Genomic DNA, 27,022 nt, shown 5'->3' with positions numbered 1-27,022 from the left:
GCATACTATTTATATATGTAAAATTTATTGCATTTATCCAAAAAATAAGCATATATAACGTTTTATAATTTTCCTGCTTACTATATTAAGCCTTATAAGTAGCTACACATATAAGTTCGTTAATTCAAATACATATACTTTTACTTCTAATTAATTTTGCTGCATGTATGATACTGACCCGCACAGAAACCTTGCAGAATATTTAATATGCCAGCTGCTCCAGCTCTTCGTAAACGTAGCAGCAGTTTAATACCCATGATTTCATCAATTCTTGTTTTCAATGTTCCTAGTTTATTTTTTAACGTTCCATGTTCATTTTTGTTGTTGTTATTGTTGTTTATCTTCGTTGTTACATACACTTATTTCTGTGCTACCCGTGTATGTGAAACTACATACTTTACTATATTTTCAATACATTTAACTACTTTAGCTGCAACATTGCGCTGTTTAAATGTAGAATATTTTACATCAATTTTGATCATTATATATATATATATATATATATATATATATATATATATATATATATATATATATATATATATATATATATATATATATATATATATATATATATATATATATGGTAACGGCATCAGTAACAGACATGCTTAAGACATCGCTCTTAGGTTAACTCAATTTTCTGAACCTTTTAATATATTTGGACTTTTAAAACTATTTTTCCTTCATGCAACTACATCTCATCTAATGTTCGGCTGGTTCTTGATCCTCTGAATTAGATAATTCTTTTTTTTTTTTTTTTTGCTCAACTTCGAAAAAAAGTCCAACCCCCCAGTAACAGACTCCGAAAATGTTGATGATACCCAGTAACAGATAGGATAAGGAAAAAAATCAAAATGTGCAAAACAGCTTTATTTTTAGACTTAAAACCTTATTAAATTCAAATAAACTTAAAACATCGGCAGACCTTTGTGGTGGCTGTTCATAACCTTCCATCACTGCCTTGTAAATACCAACTGGATCATAAAACTCACTCTGATAACACTAGATGGTTGCACCCCATGTTCATGAGTCGCAGCAACATCAGTTTTACTCGCCTAAAATTCTTATTATTTAAATCCAAACTTAAGACTGTCTGTTACTGGACCTTTGTCCTTGTCGCCATCACATTATGTTGAAACAGAAAAGGAAAAAAAAACCGCGACAGTAAAAGGTAGAGAATTAAAAAATAAATATATTGTTCTATATTACATTGAAGAATATAGAACAATAAGAAAAAATAAATAGAATAATTCAAGAAAGAAATAAAACTATATTCTATTGAAGATTATATATTGTTTTACATTTTAATCTTCTGAAAATATTCTATCTCTTTATTCTTTTGAACTCTATTCAAAAGTGATTGATGAATGCTTAAAATGTTTTCCTGCAAGACAAAATTTTTACTTTTATCATGTATCTCTTCTACACTTTTTTGTACGAAATTTGGTGATAAAAATATAAGGTGAAAGATATTTACTGTGGGAGTTAGTCTCAGCAAAGCACTCTCTTCTTCAATGGTTTCCATTTCATCTTCCGGGTTCTGTTTCTCTTCGTGCATTAGCTCATTGTCTGCGAACTCCGCCGGATTTTCCTTCTCGTATTCCAGCTGCTCTCTTTTCAAGATTTCCACCCAATGATCATAGTTCTCTCGCAAATGAACAGCCTGCAAACAACTCACTTTCCGATTCCGAACTGGCCTGTTACCTTCTGTCGTCACTGCAAAAAAGTAGAAGAAAGAAATTCTCATTCTGATTGAATATATCTAAAGTTTTTATGAGAGGGTTGTTGCTCGCATGGATACTTAGTGATACTTCAGGGGAAGACAAGAGCAATGTTATTCGCTCTTGTATTCCCCGTATATATATATTAAATTCAATATCTGTTTAATGCGTTATTGAAATTAATTTTTGTAATAAATGGTGAATTCCAGCGGTAACTGAAGGACAGTTTTACGAAAAAATCGTTGCATTTCTGTCTATGAGCAGATCAAAATACATATTTTTTCAAAAACTGATGCATAGACTTTTATACACATCATAGTAAGTTGGTAAAAAGCCAAGAATTTTTTTGTTCGTAACATTGTTCAATCATTCCAATTTCACCTTTAGTTAAAAAAAAAAAAGTTATTTTAAGCGTATGAACTATGTATTTGTTAAGGGTAACGGAAGGACAGTAACGAAAGGACAAGAAGTCCGAAACAATTAAACTTGGTAAATTTCAATTTACAAACATTTATTCAGATGATACAGCAGTCTGACACAATCATCTCTAATGCCTGAGTTACAATTCTGAATTCTTTAAATACTCAATAATTTTATCATAATCCATAGAACATTTATCTTCTTTATCAGCATTCACGAAGATAATTCGTATATTAGTATGCATTCTCAAACAAGTTATTTCTATTCCTTCATCTTCTATATGAAGTACTTGTGCAACATTGCTCCTTGTTAATTTATTTCCCTTACTAGCAAATCTTGTCCAAACGTTAATGAATCCTTTAGCATATTCGTATGATTTGGCGTTTTTGATTCAGCTGTATCTTCATTTTCAACATTATTTATTGATTTTCAAAGTCAGTCTGTTGACTTTGAAGTGAAATCCCCTTCAATTTGTTGATGTACTTACTATATTCAATAACATAACTGGTTACAGGATTCAAATAGCGCATATTTTGTGCGTCAGGATGAGAATGGATATTTTTAGATCATTTCTCCATCTTTTTGAAAGTTGATCTATGAATTTACTGATCTCTTCACAGTACGTTTAACGGTTAAATCAATGCTCTCAGCAGTCCTTTCCTATGACTTGTGGCAACAAATCTGAAAGCAGTTTCAATATTGTATTGTTCCAATATAAATTTCAAGTTTTCAAGCAATTGTTTCTGCTTGAAATGGTTTGTCATATCACAAGCATGTCATACCAAAATGATTTTTACATGCTTAGGAGTTTTTAAGTTTAGTTTTCATGATTTTCATCACATATACAATCGAAGAAATAAATCACGAATCAGTTTTTAAAAAAATTAATTAAAATTAAATTCTTAAATAAAAACACAAAAAATTTTTGTACAAATACTATTTATATAAATTTTAAATTTTACTACTAACTACAAATAATAGTTTGTTTTGCACTAGCATTCTAAAATTTTACTCTGTACCAGCTTATAGTTAAATGTCCGTTACCGTACTTTTTTTTGTCCTTCCGTTACCATTAAAAAGCATACAAATTAAATCCATAGTGAAATTCTAAGTATGCCTCCTTGACAAGGGACATAATTCTGCTTTGCATAAAAAACATTAGTTTCTATACACAATAGGTTCTTGGTGAACTAAGATGTAGTATTTTGGTAACGGAAGGACATCAAATTGCAACCTTAAATGGACCTATTTCATGGTTGAAAAAAAATTTAAATTACTTATCAAAAAGTTTAACTAGACATCCAAAAGATAAAAGTTAACCTAAATATTATATGTTGATAAAAAGTTTATTGAAGTTACAGTATGTAACAAAAAAAATGATTTTTTACTTGTAAAAACACAAAGAGAGAACTTGATCTTGCATTTGATTTTCTAAAAGTCATCAAACATTTTGGGAAAAGCAAGTTAAGATTCAAGAAAGTTATTTCTGAAGAGAATGGTATATGGCAAGTAGAGACGTACCGAGTACTCGGTAACGACTCGGTACTCGGCCTACTCGGCCAATATGCCGAGTACTCGGTACTCGGCCAAATTTTGATCAGATACTCGGCCAATACCGAGTAGTTGCAAAAAATTGAATATATAATTAAAGTTACAAAAAAAGCTCAAGCATATATAATTTTCTGCAACCATTTACAATTCAAATTTAAATTTTGAGAATAATGAAGTTTGAAATACTTCAATGGAATAAATCTTGGTTCGAATGTCTCGAAAGTTAATAAAACTTTTTTGTTAAAAATTGTGCAAATATGGAATTTTTGCTACACAAACTAAAATTAGTTATAAGATATATAAAAATACCTTAGCTTTAAAAATAAAAGGAAATAAAACAACGTTAGAAGCACAGTGCAGGATCACTGCAGATACCTGTTTTGGCGTTACGAGGAATTTCTTTTTCAATGCACAAAATGTGAGCTCGTTGATTTAAAGGCATCCGGCAAAAGTCGAATTTTTTGTCGTATGCCTTTACATTCTTTAGTTCACATGTTATGCACTGAAAAGACGATCCTTGTAACACAGAAAAACGTGTCTGCAGTGTTCCTGCACATTTGTTTTTTTGCTTTTAAATATTATTTGTTTATCGAACTAGACCTATAATGAATAAATTTGTGTAATTTGTTTTAATTCCAACTTGATAAGTCATACCTTTTATTTATTCATTTTTAATTTAAAAAATATTATTTTTGCAAAATTTTGTAGTTAAATTTCAGCAGGAATTTAGTTTAAAAACTATTATATGGACAAGGAGGTCTATACTACTATTTCAATAAGTTCAAAATTCATCGATGTGTGTCGGTGGTCCTTCTTTCAACATAATTGGTACTGGGAAACTCGGCCGAGTAGTGAAAGGCCGAGTTATTACTCGGTAGCTCGGTACTCGGCCGAGTAGTAAAAGGCCGAGTACTCGGTACTCGGCTACTCGGCCAAAGTGCTACTCGGTACGTCTCTAATGGCAAGTAACAAAATACTATTTTTTAAAATTCAAGTGTCATGTCTCCTTTTTCCTGGAATTCACCACATGCTTAAATGGTTCTTATTTATCCCAGAGCTTCAAATAAGTTAGGGAGAAATTTTGCCGAACACAAGCTATAAAATTTTCACTAATTAATATTATTTTCACATCCAGAAATATATAAAACACACACACACATAACTGAATTGTTTTAAGTTTATTTTCATGATTTGCTATTGCTGCGCAATTATACGTCCAGCAAAGATTCATACAGTGCTTGTTTTTTTTTTTTTGTTTTTTTTTGTTTTTTTTTGTTTTTTTTTTTGTTTTTTTTTTTTTCCAAAAGGAAAAAAAAACTGCCTTAACACACGAAAGTTACACATTAATCACGTCCTATAAAATATATTAATTATAGATACATAATTGCTTTTACTACGAAACTATATAACCAATGAAGATTCCTATATCACTTGTTTTTTTTTTCTTTTGAAGACAGAGAAAAAGAAACACGAGAACTGCATACTAATCACGACAAATAAAATATGTTATTCAGTTTATATTGTTGATTTATTAACATTTATATTCTGTAAAAACTTTTGATAAAGTCTTTATCCTGTTACGTATCTCTTTCTTAAACCATTTTTGTGGTTCCATAAACCTAAACATAGGAGAATTTTCAAAATGCATGCTTATTTTTTCTTAGAACTAAACGTAAACTTGATTTCAGTTTATTTGTTAACGAAATACTTATGAAGAAAACGCTGAAAGCGGTTTTTACGCTTCAACTATCAAAATTAGACCAAAATTAAGATTAGTATTGCTAACACATAATTAACTTCATCTTGTTTTCCCTTTTTCAACAATATGATACAGTTAGGAACTTATTTTAAAGAGTGAGCAGGAATTTTACATACCACTTGGAATACTACTATCGCTATCAACAATTTCGTCAGAAAATTTCACCGTTGAAGATTCCACTTGGTCTGGGCTTTCTGCAAACATAAAATCGCTTTTACAAATTATACAAGATTACTTCATTATTTTCCTTCGGAAAAAAGTATCAATGCGCTAAAGTAGATTTATTTAGCTAAATGAAAAGCTTATATCTAAGATTACATCCGTCTAGAAAATTGCCTTATATAAAACAAGAAAATATAGTTAAACTCTCGAAATATTTTTTTTATGATTTCATCCGTCATGTTTTTGTAAATTAAAAACAAAAATAATCAGGTATTAGAATTTAGCATGACCCTTTTAATACAATGATATTACGTTTTAAATTTTGCATTTTTATACGCTAAAAATATCGTTAAACTAAAATGGAAGCAAAGAAAATAATTATAAAAAGTAAAATTATTATTTGTGCTGTTTATTGCATTAATGAAAAAGAAGTACACGCAGAAGAATTAACACAAATGAAACATCTATCCATAAATTGTAAAATTAAAATATAAGTCTTACTTAAATACAAACACTTGTTACCGACCAATGTGATGAATATTACATTGCATTTTATTTTACCAATAAAAATTGTTTTAAAAATATTGTGTTTTAACTATATGCATATGTATCATTAAATGTTTTGTCATTCGGGAAACGGGGGTTTGATTCTTCGTTTGAGTTTGCCAGCACGTTTTCGCAAGATTACATAAAGTTATCCTGAACAAGATAATACGAATGCTACTTCCTATATTGTTTATGAAACGAAACATATTGCTTTAAAAATAATTTCAGTGATATTAAGAACAAAGAACATTTGAGGGGTCTTTTTCCTACACCCCCATTGCTTTGTTCATCAATAGGTTCTACAAAGCAGTGATGTTATTAGAGGGAAAACCGTGGGAATACGTTCTTCAAAAGTATGATTTCTCATTTTCAAAACAACACAAGCTTAATGTAAATTAGCTTCAAAATACACCATTATCTTTTTCAATGATGAATGTCTTCCTTTTGACTTAAAGCTAGCATAGGTGATCTATACTGCTCTAGCAAACTCATCAATCATTAACTTCTACTTCATAAAAAAGAATGTCTTCCCCCAACTATTTATTTTTTCATCTACAGCAATGCGTCAAAGAATCATTTAAGTTCGAACAACTTTTGTTAAAACATCACAGGTGACTTTTCTTACAACCAATGGTAATGATCGTAGTGACGTCATTACCCCGAATACATTTCATGGTCATTATATTAAAATAACGAGCTGTGAAAGTTTCTTCGAATATCCAAAAGCGGATGAAATATAGATTTCAAATTTCACGTCAAATGATGGAATTTTTTTTCCTGACTCACACCAAATTAATTTAAGTAAGATATAAAAATAATTCCTATGTTTATATTTAATCAAATCCATTAAAAGTTTTTAGCCTGGTTCAAAGCTAAGTTTCTATTAAAGGTAACTTTAAGTGACGTCAGAGATGGGATGTAAAGTGTTTTCTTTTAAAAAAATTGTGCAAATTTTTTTCAGCAAATCAAATCTCCTAATATTTAAAAAAATCATCCTTCTTATTTCAAAACCACCCAAAATTTCGATCATTTATATTATTGCATACAATATTGCAATGTAGAAATAACACTTTCAAAAATAGCGTCCAAATTTCAGAATTATTGAATGATGTAAATTAGCTGTCTACAAGACTTCCAACTTTCTTTTTTCAAAATAGAAAGCAGAAAACCAATTTAAAAGCCTTGCAAGGAAAGTCCAGCAATCGGCTTTTTAGTATTTTTGAAAACACTAAAAAATTTGAAGGATTCAGGATATTTTAACCAACATGACTCAAAAATATCTTCAGCGACTATACTTTAAACGAAATGTCGAGAAAATATCTGTGACATTTCTTCGTAATTGTGTAGTGAAAGTCTTAATTATAAATATCGTTAAGTATCACTAGAACAGCTATAACTAGAGGATCATGCCCAAGTGCCGGTGAATTCAAAGGTGGAAATCTAATCTTCAATGCATCCAATCACCTTACCGTCGTCTTCTCCACTTTCAGAATCTTCAACCCAAACTCCAGGAAGAAGTGCTGCTTCCCCATAGGCGTTGCACAGTGGAGCTACAAGGTGGTTAATGAATGACTCTTGAAGTTTGGCCAACTGGGGGTTCTTCCGATCCATGAAGGGGGAAACTTGTAATCCGAGGTCTGCCTCCTCATCGCCCTATAGAGTTAATTTGATTGAAAGATAAACATCACGAAGGTTAGTGCACTTTCTAGTATTATTTCATTTTAATGAAATTGCATTTACTTTAGAAACAAGATGTGAAGAAAACACTAATGTTGTTCAATGAAATAAACATTTTATTGAAAGTGTCATGATTTATCTGAAAATTTGGAGTCGTTTTATAACAGGTTCAATAGTATAAGAAACACTTCCAGTAGTTTGTTGCAACTTGCTCTTAGAACTTAATGATATATGTAATAAATAATAAAGCATAAAATATTGAAGAAAATGAAATGGGACAGTAGCTTTAAGGATATTGAAAAATATATGAACTCCTTGCTTTGAAGGCAGGTGTGTGAACCTGCTTTCAAAGCAAGAAGTTCATATATTTTACGATATCCTTAAAGCTACTGTCCCATTTCATTTCCTTCAATATTTTATGCATATTATGCAAAAGAGTAACGAAATGTTTTCGGTATTTCGTTGCTCTTTTAAAATCAAATTTTAGATTAGCACAAAAACAATTAATTTCCTTCAGTTTGAAATCTCTGTATTATGTATCTACATTTTTTTGTACTTAAGAAGGTTCAAAATTCTGTTTTCAAAACTACAGGATATACTTCTTCTTAAAAGATACGATTTAGGGAAACAAAGCTTCTAATGGATGTGCATACACCTATTCATATTTTATTTACTAAAATTATATAAAAGCATATATGGAGTTTTTGTGTTGTTCACATCGTTTTGATTTCTTCTCTAAGAACGGGTATTGAACACCGGCTTTCTGACATTATGCATTAACTTTGTTCCGTGGGTAACTCTAAACTATACTAGTTTAACACTAAGAGAACTCACAACGTTTGTAAATTGTAGCTATTTCAGCTACCCTGCAGATTTCGTAAAATTTGAAAAACTATGTATTCTATATATTTATCAATAAACAAACGATCAGTAAAATGAAAAAAAAAAAAAATCAAATTCTTTTTACTGTTGAGTGTTTGATGTTTGAGCAGAAGTCTTGAATTTGATTTTTTTTTTACTTTGCATACTTAAGTATTTGCAGTAGTAAGCATGTTTGAAACAACTTTTAGAGCAAAATGATAACTAGGTGAAATCACCAAGGCGGCGAAAGTTAACATTCAGAATACTTTATGCATTACCCGGTCTGTCTGATTTCTGTCAAAATCAAGGGATGAGATTGCGTCCTTGACTTTTGTGCTCGTAATATTTCGGAGCTGAAGTTTTCAGTAGTAATGCCCCAAAAAGTTATAAACTATTCAGTTCCTAATCCCGATTCACGGAAAAAAAATATTTCCTATCCTTCATGACAGACAAAAGTATACCACATTATTTAAAATAAAATTAATAATAAAGTGGGTTATTTTACCAATTAAACCTAATCTTCGTACTATTTTCGAAAAAAAAAGGAATTTTTGCTACTTTTCCTAAAAGCTATACGATAATTAGGGGGCGTTATTTCAGAGAGCATAAATTTCACTGTGAAAAGGGTCCAAAAGGGACATCTAGTAGTACTTGGCATAATTCGCTATAATAAAAATTAGTAAAATAAAAACTTGTTTCTGTCTTACGAACAATAGAAAAATACGCTGCTATATTTTGAAAGTAAGCTTACATTTTCATCATGATGTTGACATTTCTAATGATAGTAAACCGAAATCAACATTGAGCACCAAGTTACAAAGGCAACATTACCTGTTCGTAAAATTCTTCTGCTATCCTGTAAGTCCATTGTACGTGAATATCGTGCCTCTTGCAAGGTCCGTTAATGTCAGATAATTTGATACACATTTCCATTGCTAATAACCTATCAGTTTCCGACATCCAATCAATTCCCGGAGCGTCATCTTCATTTGCCTGGAAAAAAAATTAAAGACTTACTTTTCAGATAAGACTTTATGCAATGCATAATGCTATGAAGCAAAGATGCAGTTTAATTCACTACAATAAGGCATAACAAAGTTGCAGTTTGATTCACTTTCTTTGAAAGACTTTAGGCTTTATTTTAAAATACATTTTTTTTGAAAGAATGCGACTAATGCACAAATATTACTAATTTTCCCTTGTTAAAAGAAGAAGGTGGGTTGAGGGGGGGGGGGAAGTCGATCCAGTCCTTACATGCATGCACAATAAGATGGTAGAACTCACAAAAATGCTAACAGCCAAAGGTGGCGGTTTATCCCCAAACCTCCTCGTTGCATCTATGGCAACTTTTAACACATTGTAGACAGGTATATGTAGGGGAACATGGGGCAAAATGAAATGGTGAAATATTTTCTCTGCGCTTAGCTTTACCTATCTGGTATTATTTTAACTATATAGTACCATATGTAGTCTATTCCAGTCAGGAAAAAAATACCGCCGAAGATTAAAGCATTTGATACTACAGGCAACTTTAAAAAATTTATACTCATATTGTAATATTTTGTTGTAAGTCAAAAATTATTTTTGTTACCATAAAATGATAAAGTACTTACTATTAACATTTTAACTATTAATTGAGACCTCCTAATATTCAATGCAGAAAAAATTTAGTTAATATTGAGCATATTTGTATTTTAAATAAATTGTACAATTAGACAAGTACATACGGGGCAAAGTGGATGGGGCAAAGTTAAATAGTTTGTTTCATTTACTCACTCAATCATTTAATATAAATCACTTACGTTTTCATTTAATAATTAACTCATTTACATTCATTCATTTAGTAATTCACTTAATCTGTCGTTCATTCACTTATTTTCTTATTCGTTCATTTTTTTATTCGCTCATTTTTTTGTTCATATGTTAATTGATTCATTAATTTAATTATTCGTTTTTTATTTCATAATCTTTTCACTTATTCATTCAACCTTTCATTTACTGATTCTTTTGGTCAAAAATATGTTTCATAATCAAATAGAAAATGTTTCATTAGAAAAATATTTTATTTTTCACTTTGCGCCATGGAAAAAAAAAGTGAACTATTTCCACCTTTTTTTGAAGACTCAAATTTACTGCAAAAAATACAAAATACTGTTTCAAAGCAATATTTTTTATAAAATAAAATGTTCATTCTTTATGTACTGTAATTTTCAAAAGAAAATTTCCAATTTGTTCATTCTGAAAAAACTAGGTCATCTTAACCATTTCACTTTGACCCACACTCCCCTACTAATCCTCTCTTAACATATTTGTTCAATATTTTGGGGTCCATTGTAATTTCAACTTCTGAGGTTGTGTGATATTCTTGGAAAATTAAAAAGTAATCCCCTAAAGGTCTTCTCAGTAAGCAAACCATTAGTAGGACACGTGGCAAAGTTTGACAGAAGATTAAATCCGTACGTTTTCCATTTCCTACCCCTCCCCCCCAAAAAAGAATAATTTTATTTTTTATTGCAAAACGACGATACTGTATTGTGAAACATGTAGCTGCAGTGCAAGTTGTTGAATTTGAAGAGTTTACTTTGATCAATCACCATTACATACTATAATTTCACTTTGGAGGACGAGTATTTCTGATTTCCAGGAAAAATTACTTTTTAATTTATCTGTATTTAATTTCATAGAAATTTGAGTTAGTATACGTTCCCAGAAAAAGTATTAGTTTTTCTTTAACGATATTCACTTTAATTCTAATAAATTTTATGTTTTACGTCCTGTAAATGAGGACTATATGTTTGTTCCCAAGTTGGTCAGCGTAAGAAATGCCTGCAAGCTAATGCAGCAAAGCAACTTTTATTGCTCCAGTGTATCACATTAGTTTGATACACTGTAAAAAAATTCCGAAACGTTACTGGCTGTTTCCGTAGAACGTCTTGGGATTTCACACGTTTTCACCTATTTCCCCGTAAAAACAAGTATCATCACAAAAAAGTTTCCTGAATCGCTACAAGTTGCACGCGTGCAGACTTGTCACTGTTGTGGGAAAACATTTTTAGCAATCAGTTTAAAGATTCAATGAGCGTGTTTATTAAGTGTATCGGCCTAAAGTTGCCTACGGCCTGTCCAGACTGACTAAGCTCCCAATGAGAGTGAGAATGTCAATGGATAGCTACAGCTTTGCAAGGCGGGAATTACAGGCAAGAGATATGCTTGGTTCCTTCTTGCATAGCTTTAGCCGTGGTCGCTCTGATATTTATGGAGCTTTCTTAGTAAAGTAGGAAGGGTTCTAATCAATTATACTGAACCTACTTAATTTTTCTAGAAGGTTCTAGAGACATGACTGGCTTTAACAGGGCAGATTTTGCACGTCTTCATAAAGTTTCAAGGTTAATTTCAGAAAGGTTACTGACTTTTAGCGGAAAGCGTTTACTGGTTTTTCCAAGATATGTTACTGGAAGAAATTGGGGCACATCAGCTGCCCATTATTTTTCAGGAACGTTTCTGAATCGTTTTTACAGTGTACATATCGTAATTAAATTTAAAAAAAAAAGAAAATCAACAGCGCAGAATCGAAAAATGCTCATTAGAATGCTTTTCCTTGTAATTACCTTGTACAATTTTATCTTTTGAGCTGAGCATTCTATTACTAGTAGTAAAAATAGCCGGCCGATTTTTTTTTTCACATTTTAAAAGTAATTTCAACATGGGGACCACCATTAGAAACACGCACAAACAGAACAGCAGTTTAGCCTTTTTAAGGCATAAAGGATAGTTTTTTTTTTAAAAATAAAATACAGGTTTTTGCTGATTTCACGATTTTTTTCTAGTTATATATGCTGCCTCAATATTGCATAACTCACGCATACCCTTTTATGTCTACGATTAATTGTACTTTATTTGGGTCACCAAAGTTCATGGTTTATTGGCGATACTTCAGATAATGACCGCAGAAAAGAATATTTCAAATGAACTATTAAAACACATGCATTAACTGAATACGTTATTTTGATGAGGAGTAAACTCAACACATGAATGATTGCTTAAAACAAATACTAAACTTCAAGCTGAACTCCCTCCCCCCCCCTCACGCAAAAAAGCACCAATTTTTCCAAAACTGATCATATAGGGGGCAGAGTGAAGTTACGCAATTTCAACTGCCAAACACTATTTTAACAAAAGAACTAGTTCTCCATGGAAAGTGCACATTAGCTGGTTGACCTGATTTAAATTGCTGGATGAAACTAATGAGACTTTTTAAATGCAGCTAAAAAAATTCGAACATTTTAAACGTTATTTTAAGAGATAGCAATAATTATTTTTAGAGTAGTTTTAATATATTTTAAGCTTTATATAGCTAAAAATATATTAAAACTACTCTAAAAATAATTATTGCTATGTCCTTAAATGAGTTCGATTCAAGTAGGCTTTGTCAAATGCATAGATAATGATAAGAAAAGAACAAATAAATGCGACAGAGAACAGCTCTAACCTTGGCATTAAATTCTGCAAGAATTTCAAAGTGTCTCTTGAGATCAGTCGCCAAGATACATTCTATAACAAGGAAGCGAAACCTTTTGAACTCAGCTTTATCTAAATGACAGAGAAAGTTGTACTCTGGTCGAGACAGGAACAAATTCCAAGCGGCAGCGGCATGATGGTTTTCAAGCACAGAACGATCATTGTACAGCACTGCCTAGAAAAGGATGAAATGCAATTAACAAGTGATTTCGAAAGTGCTATTAGAGTTAAATCCTTAGAAAAGACATTTTATGCATTAAATACTTCTACATCCATGAATATTTATCCATTTAGAGATAAGGACGACTGATATTGCAATATATTGTTCATTTTAAGTTTCTCGAGAATGTATTTTGATTCTTTATATCGTTTTGCTTAAAACAATTCAAATGCTCGTAATTACTTTTGAAATGTTCACCTATGTGTTTACATTTAACGTTATACGTATTATTCCACAATTACTATTTTTATTAGGATAACTAATGGTGTATGTTACGTTTTATGTTATGAAGCTTTTAGATATTTTTATTTGAAACAAGTTCGTTAGTATAAAGTAAAAAGCATCTATAACAAAACAAGTTTTTATTTAAAAAAATCTAGTTCATGTACTTTGCGTTATTCAGTTATTTTATACTTGAACTAACCTAATCTTTTAAAAAATATTGTGCCCTAATGAAATGAGTTTTATAAATTTAAAATATTATTTTTTCTCTCTTTCAAATCGATAGAACTAATATCTTGTCTATAAATAATAAATTATTTCTTCATAATTTTTCTTTGAATGAATATGAAGTCTACAAAAGAAGAAAAAACAATCCAAGAATGGTGTTCTCTGTTAGGCAACAATGTGAAATTATCAATAAAATTCTCACCATTTTTAACTGTCTTACAAAAAACTCATACAATTTGCAGTCCATTGATAGTCCTTGAAATGTCCATCCGCATACAGGACTTTCTGCTTACGTCCCTGACATATCTCCTTGCGGTTAAACTCTTGCGACACGGAGAAATTCGCTATTGCTTACCGCAGATCTGCTCCACTGATGAATTAATGTCACGAAGATGATTGTCCAGGGTGTGAAAGAGAACCTTAGTTTGAGAGGATGGCACAAACTCTCGCTGAAGTCGCTTTATGGTATCCACTGTCACCTCCGCCGAGAAAGCAACGACATACAGTCTGTCCCTTGTCGATTTTTGTAGATTTCAAACTGCGTGATTGGAACACGCGTGCTCATCCAGAGCGGTACCTTACCTAAGGCACCTTGCCTTAAGATAAGCCTTACCCAAAAGGTTAAGATTAAATCTGTTTCATCACAAACGGGAAACTATCTTATAGGTTCACCACTTGATAGGCCACTGTTCGCCTCAATGCGAGCCTTTAGGGCTTTGCGTCATCCAAGTCTAGAAGTCCTTTTTCTCCTTTGACTCTTCAAGTTTTCTCTGCAATTGTACGAGTCTTCCCCAAAAAGTGTTTAAACTATGTGATGCTCTAATTTGAATACCTCTTATCACTTCTATCAGTACCAAAATAAAACGGCATTTTGTTTTGCTTTGATTACCTTATGAATGCTGCAATTATAAACTGCAACAATATTAAAAATGAGGTCTGCAGAGATACAAAAGTCATCGAAAATGTTTAATTTATTTTTTGTTTATTGGCTCTTGGTGAAATATTTCGTTTCATTAAACTTACTAAGACCTGTGATTGTAAAGGAAACAGGGACGGCCGATTAGAAAATGATTTTTTTCCCTTCTAAACCTTCAATAGGATTTACAAAAGTTTTTTTTTTTTTGTATAGAAGGTAAACATTTCAATTAAAAATCGCAAATAAATAAATAAATAGATAAAAAAAAATAAAAAAAAAATAACCTGATAAAGGAAAAATATCAAAAAGGAGCGACTACACGTAAAAACAGTTTTTAACGTTTGTTGAGGAAAATTTCCCTTTGAAAAAAATTAAAGAAATTAATTATAAGGAAATTCATATGTAGCTGCATTTTAATTTTCTTAAGTAAAAATATGTCGCTATTTTTACAGTTTCGATTAGTCACAAGGGGAAAAAATAGCTTTTTTCAGTACCGATACTAACAATAAAAATTTTTGCGCTGCAACCCCTTTGTAACATACCTGAGGGGCGTAGGTAGACACCAGAAATGCGTTCGTCCGTCCCGGATGGTCGTAGTCGTGCATGGCGGCGGCAGCGTAAAGGGCCATTAGCTCTAGTGCCGGGTAGTTAGCTCCCATGACACCGTAAGTGACGTCAGCAGCAAAACTCGGCCTGTGCATGCTGCTGTTTCCGGAGTCTGCGGAGAAATACAGAATCGTGAACGCATCGAGAAACTAATTGCTTTAACCAGAAATGTTAATGATGTGATCGCTCACTCTTCTCTTTTAATGAGCATTCTTAGCGGATGCTCGGGAGGAAGGAGAAAGAACTGATGACCATAAGCAGTGGTTTTGACAAAATATGAAATGGAATTATTGCTCATACTGGAAACAATCGCATAAAATGTTTTGGGTATGCTACACTGTCGTAGGCAGGTAGCACTAACTCCAAATTTTTAACTTTTCATTTTTTTTTTTTTTTTGGAAATTTGTCACCTATTATATGTTAGCTTTAATGTACAAGCGTGTTTATTTGGTTTCCGCCAAGAAAAAAGAGCGAAGACAAAAAAAAAAAAAAAAAAAAAAAAGTCAAATTCCAATATTTCCCTATCGTTAGTATATAGAAAGCAAAACGAGTTTTTCAAATATCTCGAAACCTCATTTCTGCAGATACTGCCGTTTACTTACCTAGTGTAGCAGTATAGTGTTTAAATCGTGACCGCTCCATCTGTATTACTCTTCCGCCATCATCCGTTTCAAAAATGCTTTTGCACCAGAAATGCTTTTTTAATGCTCGACAATTTAGGTTAGGACTTCGTTCTTCAAATACACTGACCTCAAAAAGTTAAGGTACAGCCGGTTTTTTACGCCTAATTTGCAAATGAATGAATGTAGAATAAAAAAATTTGGGGGCTATGTGCATTAAATGGTTTTTTAGTGAATGCGTCATAGAAATTTGTGTAAAAGTATTGTAAAAACGATGTATATAAAAAAAAGGCAATCTTTGCGGAAAAGTCCGTTCTTGAAGAAAACAGAACATAAGAGTGTTATGTAGTAAAATGCCAGAGAAACAATAAAAAAATGAGTTCTAATAAGGAATGTGTCGTACCTAATTTGAATTCATTGGCGGTATCGATTTTCCATGCTGTTTATTAAGTTGTCGGACACCAGCTCGGATTGCTCCAGCTCATGTAACGACCTTGGAGGAGGATTTAAAGCATTAACCTGTCTGCCAAGATAGTCCCAAAGATGTTGTATCGGATTCAGGTCTGGAGATCGAGTTGGCCATTCCATTTGTCCCAAACCGAGATCTTTAAGATACTCCTAAACAATCCAATCTCGGCGAGGTCGTTCATTATAATCCATCAGAATGAAGTCATTACCAATAGCACCAGCATATGGGCGGACATATGGATCAAGGATCTAATCCCGATGGCTTAGACCAGTCAGAGTTCCTCCATGGTACATATGCAGGTCAGTGTGACCACCGAGTGAGATCCTCGCCCAAACCATGATTCCACCACCTCTATAAATGTGGTCTTCCAACAGTTTTGAATAGATGGTATCTATTGCGCTGCTCCCTCCAGATCAGAAGACGCCCTGAATCACCCTCCAATGCAAATCTCTACTCGTCTGTGAACAGTTACAGAAGCTCATTGCTGCTGGGTCCAGGAAACATGTTCTCTTGCCAGCATAAGCTGATCCTTCGCTGTGCTTCGTTGAGGGGAACACATACAACTGGTCGTCTTGCATAGAGACCTGCATTGTGAAGACGATTTCGCACCATAGCACTAGAGATTCTTCTTCCTGATGCTACAAAGTGTTCTGCAACGAGTTACGGCACAGTAGTGGTTCTTCTCCTTCTGGCTGAAAGAACTAGAAAACGGTCTTCTGCAGGTGTTGTAGCTCGCGGTCGGCCTGGAACACGTCTTCTGGACAGACTCATCGGATTGGTATCGATCCTAAAGTGGCTGAGCAACACTCCGAGACACATTGAGACATCTATCAGCAGTGATAATCCCATTGCCATTCATCAAACTGCTCTCCACCTTAACGAATCGGGGTAAACGACGTCTCTGAGACATTTTCTAAACTCTATTGACTATTGTCACCGAAAATGTCAATAACAGTTGAAAATCAACCCAACGTAAACACAAAAGCTTGAATGCTCATTTTTTTTTCGTCCTATTACTATCGGTGGATACGAGAGAAGTTAACTATACCCGCCATTAATAAGAAAAAAAATATAGACCGCTTAAAAGCATTTTCTTTAAATTCCCGCAATTATGGTTTTTCACCGTCTATAGACTCCTTTCAGCTTTGTAGTGGACGAAGATAATAACGTAACTGGACGTTAAATTCCAGTTCTGATTGCCTAAGAGATTCTGATCACCAAATTTATTAATCATCAATTGGTTGAATATAAGAAAAAAAAAATATATGTATATTTAAAGCCTTTTTTGGCATTTTCGCACCACTGTGCGGCGTGGCACGTAAAACAACTCAAGGTCGTTCTGCCGTGGGCATGTAAAGGGCAGAAACTGCAAATTTCTAATTTTTAATCTTTTTGCATTTTTTTCATACACTGTTCGTGAGCTTTATCGTACAAATTTGCTTATTTAGTTTCCGCTGAAGAAAAAATCGCAAGAAAAACTTCTAAATCCAACATTTCTCGTTTGTTAATGTTGTATTCGAAACAAGTTTCTTCAGCTATCCCAAAATCTCATTTCTGTAGATACTGCCATTTACCTGCCCATATCAACGTAAGTTTTGTTCTTTGTGAAAGCTCCTGGCGTTCACTTACTGTCTCTTATATTTAATTGGGAATTAATTATCTCAAAAACTCATTTCTGTGGATACTGCCATTTACCTGCCCACATCAGCGCAAGTTTTGTTCGTTGTGAAAACTACTGGCGTCCACTTACTGTCTCGTATATTTAATTGGGAATTAAATAGAATAAAACATTTACAATGATGAGAAATATTTTATGTTGGGCAACGATTGCATCAATAGATGTTACGATTACCTTACGGTGAAATACAGATGCAAACGAACGTATGTTGGCGAAAAAAATAGGCTTCAGAAATTTATATGCATTTGTGTCATATGCGTCGCTTCAGCAGAATAAAGAAGTTTGTCTCAGCACTGCGCGATTTTGTTGAGCTGTACAAGTCGAGTTTATTTATAAAGGGAAGATAATTTCACTGCTGATGTTTTCACTGTCGTTTTCATCACTCTGTGAAAATATTCTGTGTCACTATCAAAATGTTTAGAACGGCCTTTTTTTTTTGTTTTATTATTAACGGTTTTATAGAAGTTAAATCGACCGCATTTTATTTTATTGAGCAATCACATTGCTTATTGTTCTCATTTGACTGTTTTGGCGTCCTTTAATTTTATTTTCCCGCCGCCTCCCTCTGCAGCACCACCGTTGCTCGGCCTCACGATGCTGCCCCTCTAGCGAATACATACATGCACACCTACACATACACACCCACACACACACACACACACATATACACACACATACACACACATATACACACACACCCACACACACACACATCCACACACACACACATCCACACACACATATACACACACACATACACACACACTCATGCCTGCACACACAGACAAGAACACGCCTACATACACAAACACTCGTGATTGCGAAAACATTATTTGAATTCCAAATGTCAAAATTCTAATTAATTGTATTTTTTGTTTATTTATTTATTTTTTGGTTTAAGTATTTTTGGTGCCATAGAAGCTAAAAAAAGCCTTGCTCGGGACAGTATTAAACTATAAAACAAATAAGAATTTTGAATGTTTTTACTCAAAAATTCAGTTTTTTTAAACACGGTAAAATATACATGAAATACACCGCCAGCTCTGTTAATTCCAGCCGAGGACTGCAGTTTCGTGCTTATTAGCACTCATCAGCCCGGCATAGGAGTGACTGAGCTGGAGGTGGAAAACCTCTTAAGGAAGCCTAGAGTGCCAAAAAAATTGGTAGCTAATACAGAATTAGCACTGACACGGCTACCAGTATTAGCTACCAGTTTTTTTGGCACTCTTGGCTTCCTTAAGAGGTTTTCCACCTCCAGCTCAGTCACTTCTGTGTCGGGCTGATGAGTGCTAATAAGCAAGAAACTGCAGTCCTCGGCTGAAATTGACTGAGCTGGCTGTGTATTTCATGTATTTCTGCCTTAGCCCTGGCTATAGGGCGGTAACTTATTGAATGCGGTAAAATATAGTTTGCTGAAACAAATTTGAAAATAAAGTGAAAATACACTCATAACGGTTGCGCGTTGAACGTTTCTAAAATGATGAAACACATCTGTTACAGCTTTAAAAAGCATGCTTGCTTTTATTCCTCGATAACTTGTGTCTTATGAGAAAATTTTTCATTTAATTCAACAATCATTTTAGTTCATAAAATGCAAAGCAATACATTTAAATGTACGTATTAAGAAAATTATATGCAATGTCTTAGAAATGTGCTTATTATTTTCTCCATAGTGCTATAAAAATTGCAACTAATGCTAAGGTAAAGAAATGCTGCTCTAAAACAGCTAATAAATTCAAAAAATCTTAACATTAATAGCAGCAGTCAAAGTAAAAATAATAAAAATAAGAATAATAATGACTAGTGACATTGGTAGATAGTATACTATTTTTAATAAGGAAAATAAATATAAACTATAGGAGTTAAATAAAAAACAGCAAAAATTTACACGCTAGGATTATTTTGTTCTACACTTTTTATCGATCAAAAAGAATGCTGTATACGCGTAAAATAATTTGTGCCGCTTGAATGAACATATAAAAATATTTTGAAAGTTGAGGAGAAAATAGATAAGCGTTACTTCGCAACGTCAAAAAAAAAAAAAAAAAAAAAAACAGGTTATCTTAAAGAAGAAAAGAATGCTCTTAACAAGAAAAGACCAACAATATAATAACTTCCGGAATTTTACTTTTCAGGTAAACAGCAGGTAAATTAAGGGAAGAAGAGGCTTTTACCATTTTCTAGTAATGGAGAGTTATTTTTTTTTTCTCTTTCTATGGTTTTTGTTGCTCCATTTTCCCTGAGAGTTGTTTCTGTCTGAGAATAAATTTTATTAAATAGAGCTTGTAAACACTTAGCTTTCTTACACGATTTTTCGTTTCAAAATTTTAACAAAGAAAACTAAAAATGAAGTCAAATTATAGTGCTTGTCACTAAGAAAAAAAAGTCGCCAAACGTTTTGGAAGTTATTGCATTAAAACTTGGTACTTGGAATGAAGATGTTGGTGCTTATATGTTTCAAAATCTAAAATTTATGTGAAATTCTGCAATTGGAGATGGAAGTTAACGCTCATATTTAGTACACAAATAAAATAAAGAAGATTATGGTCGTATTTTGCACTGAAATTAGCTCTACATTAAAATACTTTGGCACTTTCTTAAATGTTATGAATACGGTGCTTAAGCTCATAACACGTAAAGATTTATGTGAAAATAGTGTGTGAAGAAGAAAAGATGTTAAGAAGAATATTGTTAAGAATTTTTTTTTTTTGTGATATAAATAGCTATGGATATACTTTCGTATTTCCTTACACTGTAAAATGTATAAAGCGAATGTAAGAGACTGATATTCAAGCTATTGCAAACCTTAGCAAATGCTTAGCTATTAATCTTTATTACTAACTAGCAGTACCCGCACAGCGATGCCCGTGCTAAAAATTTAATAGGAGTCCGTTAAATAAAAAAAAAAGTGACGACGCCTCCCCCTCTAGTGTGAAATGATCATCTTTCTTTGCATAAAATGTGTACACACCATTTCAAAAAAAAAAAAATAAATAAATAAATAAGTTTCTTTGCAATTTAAAACTTTTTGTGAAATTATTAAATTTGATTTACAGTTGCTTTAAAACTCTATTTAGCAAGAGAAACGGTTTTTACTGCAATTTAAAAAATTTCGCCAAATAAACAAAAGAAAAAAAAAACATCAAATAATATCTTTCATATGTAAAAGTAATTTCCAACTCTATTGTTTATCGCAAAACTTGCTCAGCAACCACGCTATCATAATCGATCCGTCTAACGAAAAAAAAAAAAAAATCCCGTGGAACATTCAAAAATTCTCGTCAGAAAACAAAAAAATGAAAATGTCTTACATTTCACACGGATAAAAATAAATCAAAAGTTTTTTTTCGTTCGAAACAAATTGCCAAAACAATGAATTATATTAACAGTTGCCTTAAAACAATAATCCTAGACTGAACTGTTCAGCGCTCTTAACGCGCCAAACGAACAAGCTACCGGAACCCAACCCTTTTGCGAGTGAAGCGGATGTTTTTTCTTTTGCAATAATAAATGTTTTGCCTAACAAACAAAAAGGTATAAAATCACATTAACAGTAGCTTTCAAATCTTTATATATTAAGAGCTGCGTTGCCCGGCTTTTCTCGGTCTACCTTGAGAATAAAAATTGTGTCAAGTGACATATATTCAACAATCAGGCTTAAATAAAAGAAAAAAAAACACCATGCAAAATAACCCTTCCAAACAATGACGACAGATATTAAAATACTTTTAAAAAATTAAAATGCGAAAGATGGATTTTAAAAGCGTAACCATGGAAACATGAAATAAAATAAGTCTGAGAAATTAAATGCAAAATAAGGAAATAAACAATGGATTCAAACAACGTAACCGTGGAAACGCGAAAATAAAATGGTTGACAACTTCAATCAAAATAACATATTTCGAAATTGATTTAAAAACGCTTATAACTTTTATCCTTTGAAGATAGAAGCTAATTTTTTCGACCATAGGTCAAGAGGGATCTGGAGTAAAAAATGTCGCTTTTTCTAATGGCGTCAAAAAGAAAACTGTGGGACAATTCCTTCACTTTTTATTGATAGATTTAATGAAGAAAGTAGTGCCTAAATTTTAGCTAAACCCAAAATAGTTCGAGCTAAAAACGCAAATTACTCCCACCGTAATTAAGTTGGAGCATTGAAACAAATTGTTTAGAACACGGAAAATTCTACCCTTTTCAACGGTACATAAAAGTAATATGTGCAAGTAATTTTTCGCCCCTTTAATAGCCAATAATAGGCAATTTAAGTGAAATTTAGGATTAAATTGAAATAAAAAAAGAACTATTTATCTTATTTTTTTCGAATTATAGCCTATGTTACTCAGTAAGAAAGCACCTTTCATATAGTGAAGAAATTTTTCAAATAGGTGCAGTGGTTCCGGAGATTACCTCGAACATATAAACACACTAAAATCTGCCCTCTCTTTTTATAATATTTGTATCTTTATCTTTGTCTTTATCTTTACTAATAATAAAGCAGAAAGTCTCTCTGTCCGGAGGATGTCTATAGGATGTCTGGACCTCTGTGACGCGCATAGCGCCTAGACCGTTCGGCCGATTTTCATGAAATTTGGCACAAAGTTAGTTTGTAGCATGGGAGTGTGCACCTCGAAGCGATTTTTCGAAAATTCGATGTGGTTCTTTTTCTATTCCAATTTTAAGAACAAAAATATCATAAGATAGACGAGTAAATTACGAAATTATCATAACGTGGAACCGTAATATAGGCACAAGCCAATTGGCGGGATACGAAATTATCATAACGTGGAACCATAACATGGGTACAAGCCAATTGACGAGAAAATTCACCATACATTATTTGTAAATATACAGGAGAACCAAAAGACCTTTTAATTTTTCTATTACGGGCAAAGCCGTGCGGGTCCCACTAGTAGATAATAAAGCTCAAAGTCTATCTGTCTGGATGTCTGGATGTCTGTAGGATGTCTGTGACGCGCATAGCGTCTAGACCGTTCGGCCGATTTTCATGAAATATGGTACAAAGTTAGTTTGTAGCATGGGGGTGTGCACCTCGAAACGATTTTTTGAAAATTCGATTTTGTTCTTTTTCTATTTCAATTCTAAGAACACTTTCCGGAGCAAAATTATCACAAGATGGACCAGTAAATTAAGAAATTATCATGCCTTGGAATGGGAGAGCGAATGAACATAGCCAATTAGCGAGAAATTCGTCATCCATTATTTGTAAATATACAGGCGAACCGAATGTCCTTTTAATTTTCAACAACGGGCAAAGCCGTGCGGGTACCATTAGTAATGATATGAAACTCGTAATCCAAGTTGCCAAATTCCTCTATTGTAATTAACTAAATTTTTAAATTAACTAAGAAATACAAAATAAGTTCTTGAAAACTTTTGGAGACAAACGTCCAAAGCGCTTCATTACCTGTTAAAAATTTTCCCATGCAACGTTTCTCAATACCTTTCTTCCCTAAGTAAAATTTTTTTTGGCATTTCCTTTTCTCAAGAAAAAGTCCAAGTTCCATACAATATCTGATAATGGTTCTGTTCATACACTACCAAAGAAATTTGGTGATTATAAGCATTTTCCGCTTGTAATCACCATGCTGGTGCCATTTACTGGTAATTAACAGCTTATATTTGCTGAGTCTGATAAGCTTTATTTTATGTTCAAAAACGCTTGGATGAGCTTTCTTCAATTCATTGCAGCCTTGAAATTATATCCACGCTTCGAAAAGTTGCATATTTGTTCATCTTTTAATTCAGATTTTTATATGAATCCCATTTGCTTTAATGTGATAATTAAAATTGGGGACAAACTTGTCACTTTCCTCTTCTATTATAACAAGTCAATAATAATTTCAAGGTATGAGATTTTTTAAACTTTTTTTTTACTCTGAAAGAAAAAAAAAAAGCTTCCAATATGTGAATATATAGAATGTCCGGGAAAGATTTTTTTCTATTCTCTACATTAACAATAAAAAAAAATAAATAAAATAAATAAATGATAAAAAAAACTAACAGGTGAAATGGTCGTTTGCTGCAAAAGAATGAAAAAACACAAGTTGGTATCAATTGCCTGAGGTAATGTACCTGAGGTCTTCCTTTTTGTGGCCTTACGTCAAAGAAATAGCTTATCAAGAACTTATTTTTGAAGGAACGGTTTTCAAGGAAAGGGTAAAACTAGCAACCCTCACTGCTATGCCACATATGTGAAGTCGAGTACAGGGCTTATGTACAGAAATATCAAAGGTACAGGAAAAAAAAACCTATTTGAGAAAAAAAAAACTATTCCTTACCTTACAGCAAACTGCATTTCATTTCACTTGAAGATCTTTTTGATTGAAATTTTTAGAATGGAGATCTTTCTCAGTCACGTTTTACGTCGAATATGAAAACATGATCAAAATTTGGGAAGATCTTTTACATTGTTTTTCAGCAAAGTTAAAAGTCTCAGATGAAAGAATTCATAAAATTAAACGGCTAAAAGTGTAAATTCCAAGCATTTTGCTTAGAAAATTTCATTTAATTACTTGAAATAACTCCTGTTTCTTCATTTGTTTGAATAATTTGGTTATTAAAATGCTTAACATTGCTTTAGATTTTATTTTATACAAGGTAATGCTTCAAAAGTAGATGAGAAAATTGAAAACAAATTTAGTCGAAAATGCAAGAAATATATTTGTATCTCTCCAAAGTTAACAGAAAAATTATTTATTGCAAGTTTTTTAATTACATTTTTTCTTCTAGTTCGTTCTGTAGTTGACAAGTCCTCAGTATTAAAAAAACGAAAAAAAATAATTAATTTAAATAAATTAGGACTTTCGTTTAAAGAACACGATCTGGTGCTTTAAAAGCAATCAGTCATTGAAAGTACTCGGAGAAATATTTAATTATGAAAGTCTTTTGTTGCCACGGTAACGATATTTAACAGGTACCTGAGAAAAAACTGGTTTATTAGGGGGATGTCCGAGTTTGAGTAGCGACAAATTACCATTTTCCCGAAAATGAAGTAGATGAATAATTTTCATTGAAAAAATAATTCTTTCTTTTAGTCACTCACTTACTTTGATATGGCATAACTTTTACTAAAAAAATGAAAATAATTTTTAGTAGTCTGAGTTCTCTCTTCTTTTCAATAAAAAATTAGTGATTTTTGCTTTATAATAACCATACAATTTGAAATATACATAGAATATGAAGTAGGTTTTATAATTAAAAATACATATTTAAACGGTATAAGGAATGATAGGCTTGATGAATAAAAGTAAAAACTGTGCTTCAGAATGCATATTGCTATGGCAATGATTCAAGTTAGTGCACTTAATATTATTTTCTGGGGAAAAGGGAAAGCAAAATTATTTTGATAGATATCACTTTTTGTATAACTTGGAAAAACAAGAGTAAAAGTAGACTTAGAAAATACCATCGTGAGAGAGCTTAACTAACCCGTTGTAATATTAATGATGTCTGAAAAGTAGCACTGACTTTGATGAAAGAAAGTTTATTATTTAACTAGTGGTACCAGCACGGCTTTGCCCGTAGTTTAAAATTAAAAGGTCATTCGGTTCACCTGTATATTTACAAATAATGGATAATGAATTTCTCGCCAATTGGCTATGTTCATTCCCTCTCCCATTCCACATCATGATAATTTCGTAATTTACTCGTCCACCTTGTGATAATTTACCTCCGGAAAGTGTTCTTAAAATTGAAATAGAAAAAGAAAAAAATCGAATTTTCGAAAAATCACTTCGAGGTGCACACCCCATGCTACAAAATAACTTCGTGCCAAATTTCATGAAAATTGGCCGAACGGTCTAGGCGCTTGCGCGTCACAGACATCCTAGACATCCAGACAGAGAGACTTTCCGCTTTATTATTAGTAAAGAAGACTGTAGAAAATTGCCCGTCAAGGTATGACGGGTGAAAATTGCTTCAACATTTGAACGAAGCAATTGCCTGTTTGGTGATATTTTGATAGTTGAAAGATTAACCCTTACTCCAGTGGATGAACCCTAAACTCCAATAGATAGCGTTCATTATTGACCCGTTTTTCGTTTCTTCATTCCCCTGAAATGACACAGTCTTACAAGGAAAATAGTTAAGTTACCGGATCTAGTTCAGCCTTGATTCAATAAAGCCTTTTCCTGCATTTTAAACATTACCAAAACAAATTATCAAATTGTCATGTCGTGGAGCGAGTTTCATTGATGATGACGTCAGGAGTGCTACTTGATCATTCGCTATTATAGATGTGAAGATTCAGATGAAGATTAAATATTACGGTCGTATGCTAAAATGTTATTTGCTTTGATGTTTAGTCTCAAATTTGAAAAGGCATTTTTTAACTCAAGAAAATGTGAATACGAATTTATTCACCAAACTTAAATGTCATTGAAAGAACATGCGTTGAAGCATGCGTTTAAACTTGCACGGATGCAACATACAAATTATAATGTAACGTTACATAAAACAAAAATCTTAAATCGGCGAATCAGGGCCACCTGATCAAATTTATGTGTTTTTCTACAGCAAATGTTCAAATCATGGGGTGGGAAAACCTTAAATAGGCTAAGCGTTTACTTGGAGGGTTGTAGAAACATTTCTGGTGGAGATAGTGTGACAGCAAAAGGCTTATATTCGACAACGACAACATAAATTCGTCCTTTCTTTCAGTAATTCATATATCCAAAAAGGAAAGTTAACTTCAGACAAGGATAAATCAAATTAAGATTTGTGAAAAAACCACCTATATCACAAGGAATACAAAGAAATAAAAAGCAATGATCAGTATAAAAGGAAAACGTTATGATTTCAAATCTTTTAACCCCATAATAGCTTG

General features: G+C 32.5%; 1 protein-coding gene across 1 annotated transcript in view; it reads right to left on the bottom strand.

Moving 5' to 3' along the window:
- Positions 1 to 27,022, bottom strand: part of LOC129216348 (cGMP-inhibited 3',5'-cyclic phosphodiesterase 3A-like) — a 602,719-nt gene that overhangs the window by 34,440 nt on the left and 541,257 nt on the right. Inside the window, exons 9-14 of the mRNA XM_054850562.1 lie at positions 15,347 to 15,522; positions 13,190 to 13,393; positions 9,532 to 9,693; positions 7,632 to 7,815; positions 5,571 to 5,648; positions 1,481 to 1,719 (exon numbers count right to left, since the gene is read on the bottom strand). Of these exons, the coding sequence (XP_054706537.1) occupies positions 1,481 to 1,719; positions 5,571 to 5,648; positions 7,632 to 7,815; positions 9,532 to 9,693; positions 13,190 to 13,393; positions 15,347 to 15,522 (1,043 nt within the window). The remainder of the gene's footprint in view (positions 1 to 1,480; positions 1,720 to 5,570; positions 5,649 to 7,631; positions 7,816 to 9,531; positions 9,694 to 13,189; positions 13,394 to 15,346; positions 15,523 to 27,022) is intronic.

The sequence above is a fragment of the Uloborus diversus genome, chromosome 2 (genome assembly GCF_026930045.1).
Source record: "Uloborus diversus isolate 005 chromosome 2, Udiv.v.3.1, whole genome shotgun sequence".
Taxonomy (NCBI): Eukaryota; Metazoa; Arthropoda; class Arachnida; order Araneae; family Uloboridae; genus Uloborus; species Uloborus diversus.
Note: the sequence above shows the minus strand (reverse complement) of the source record. Positions and strands in the feature narration are given on the sequence as shown.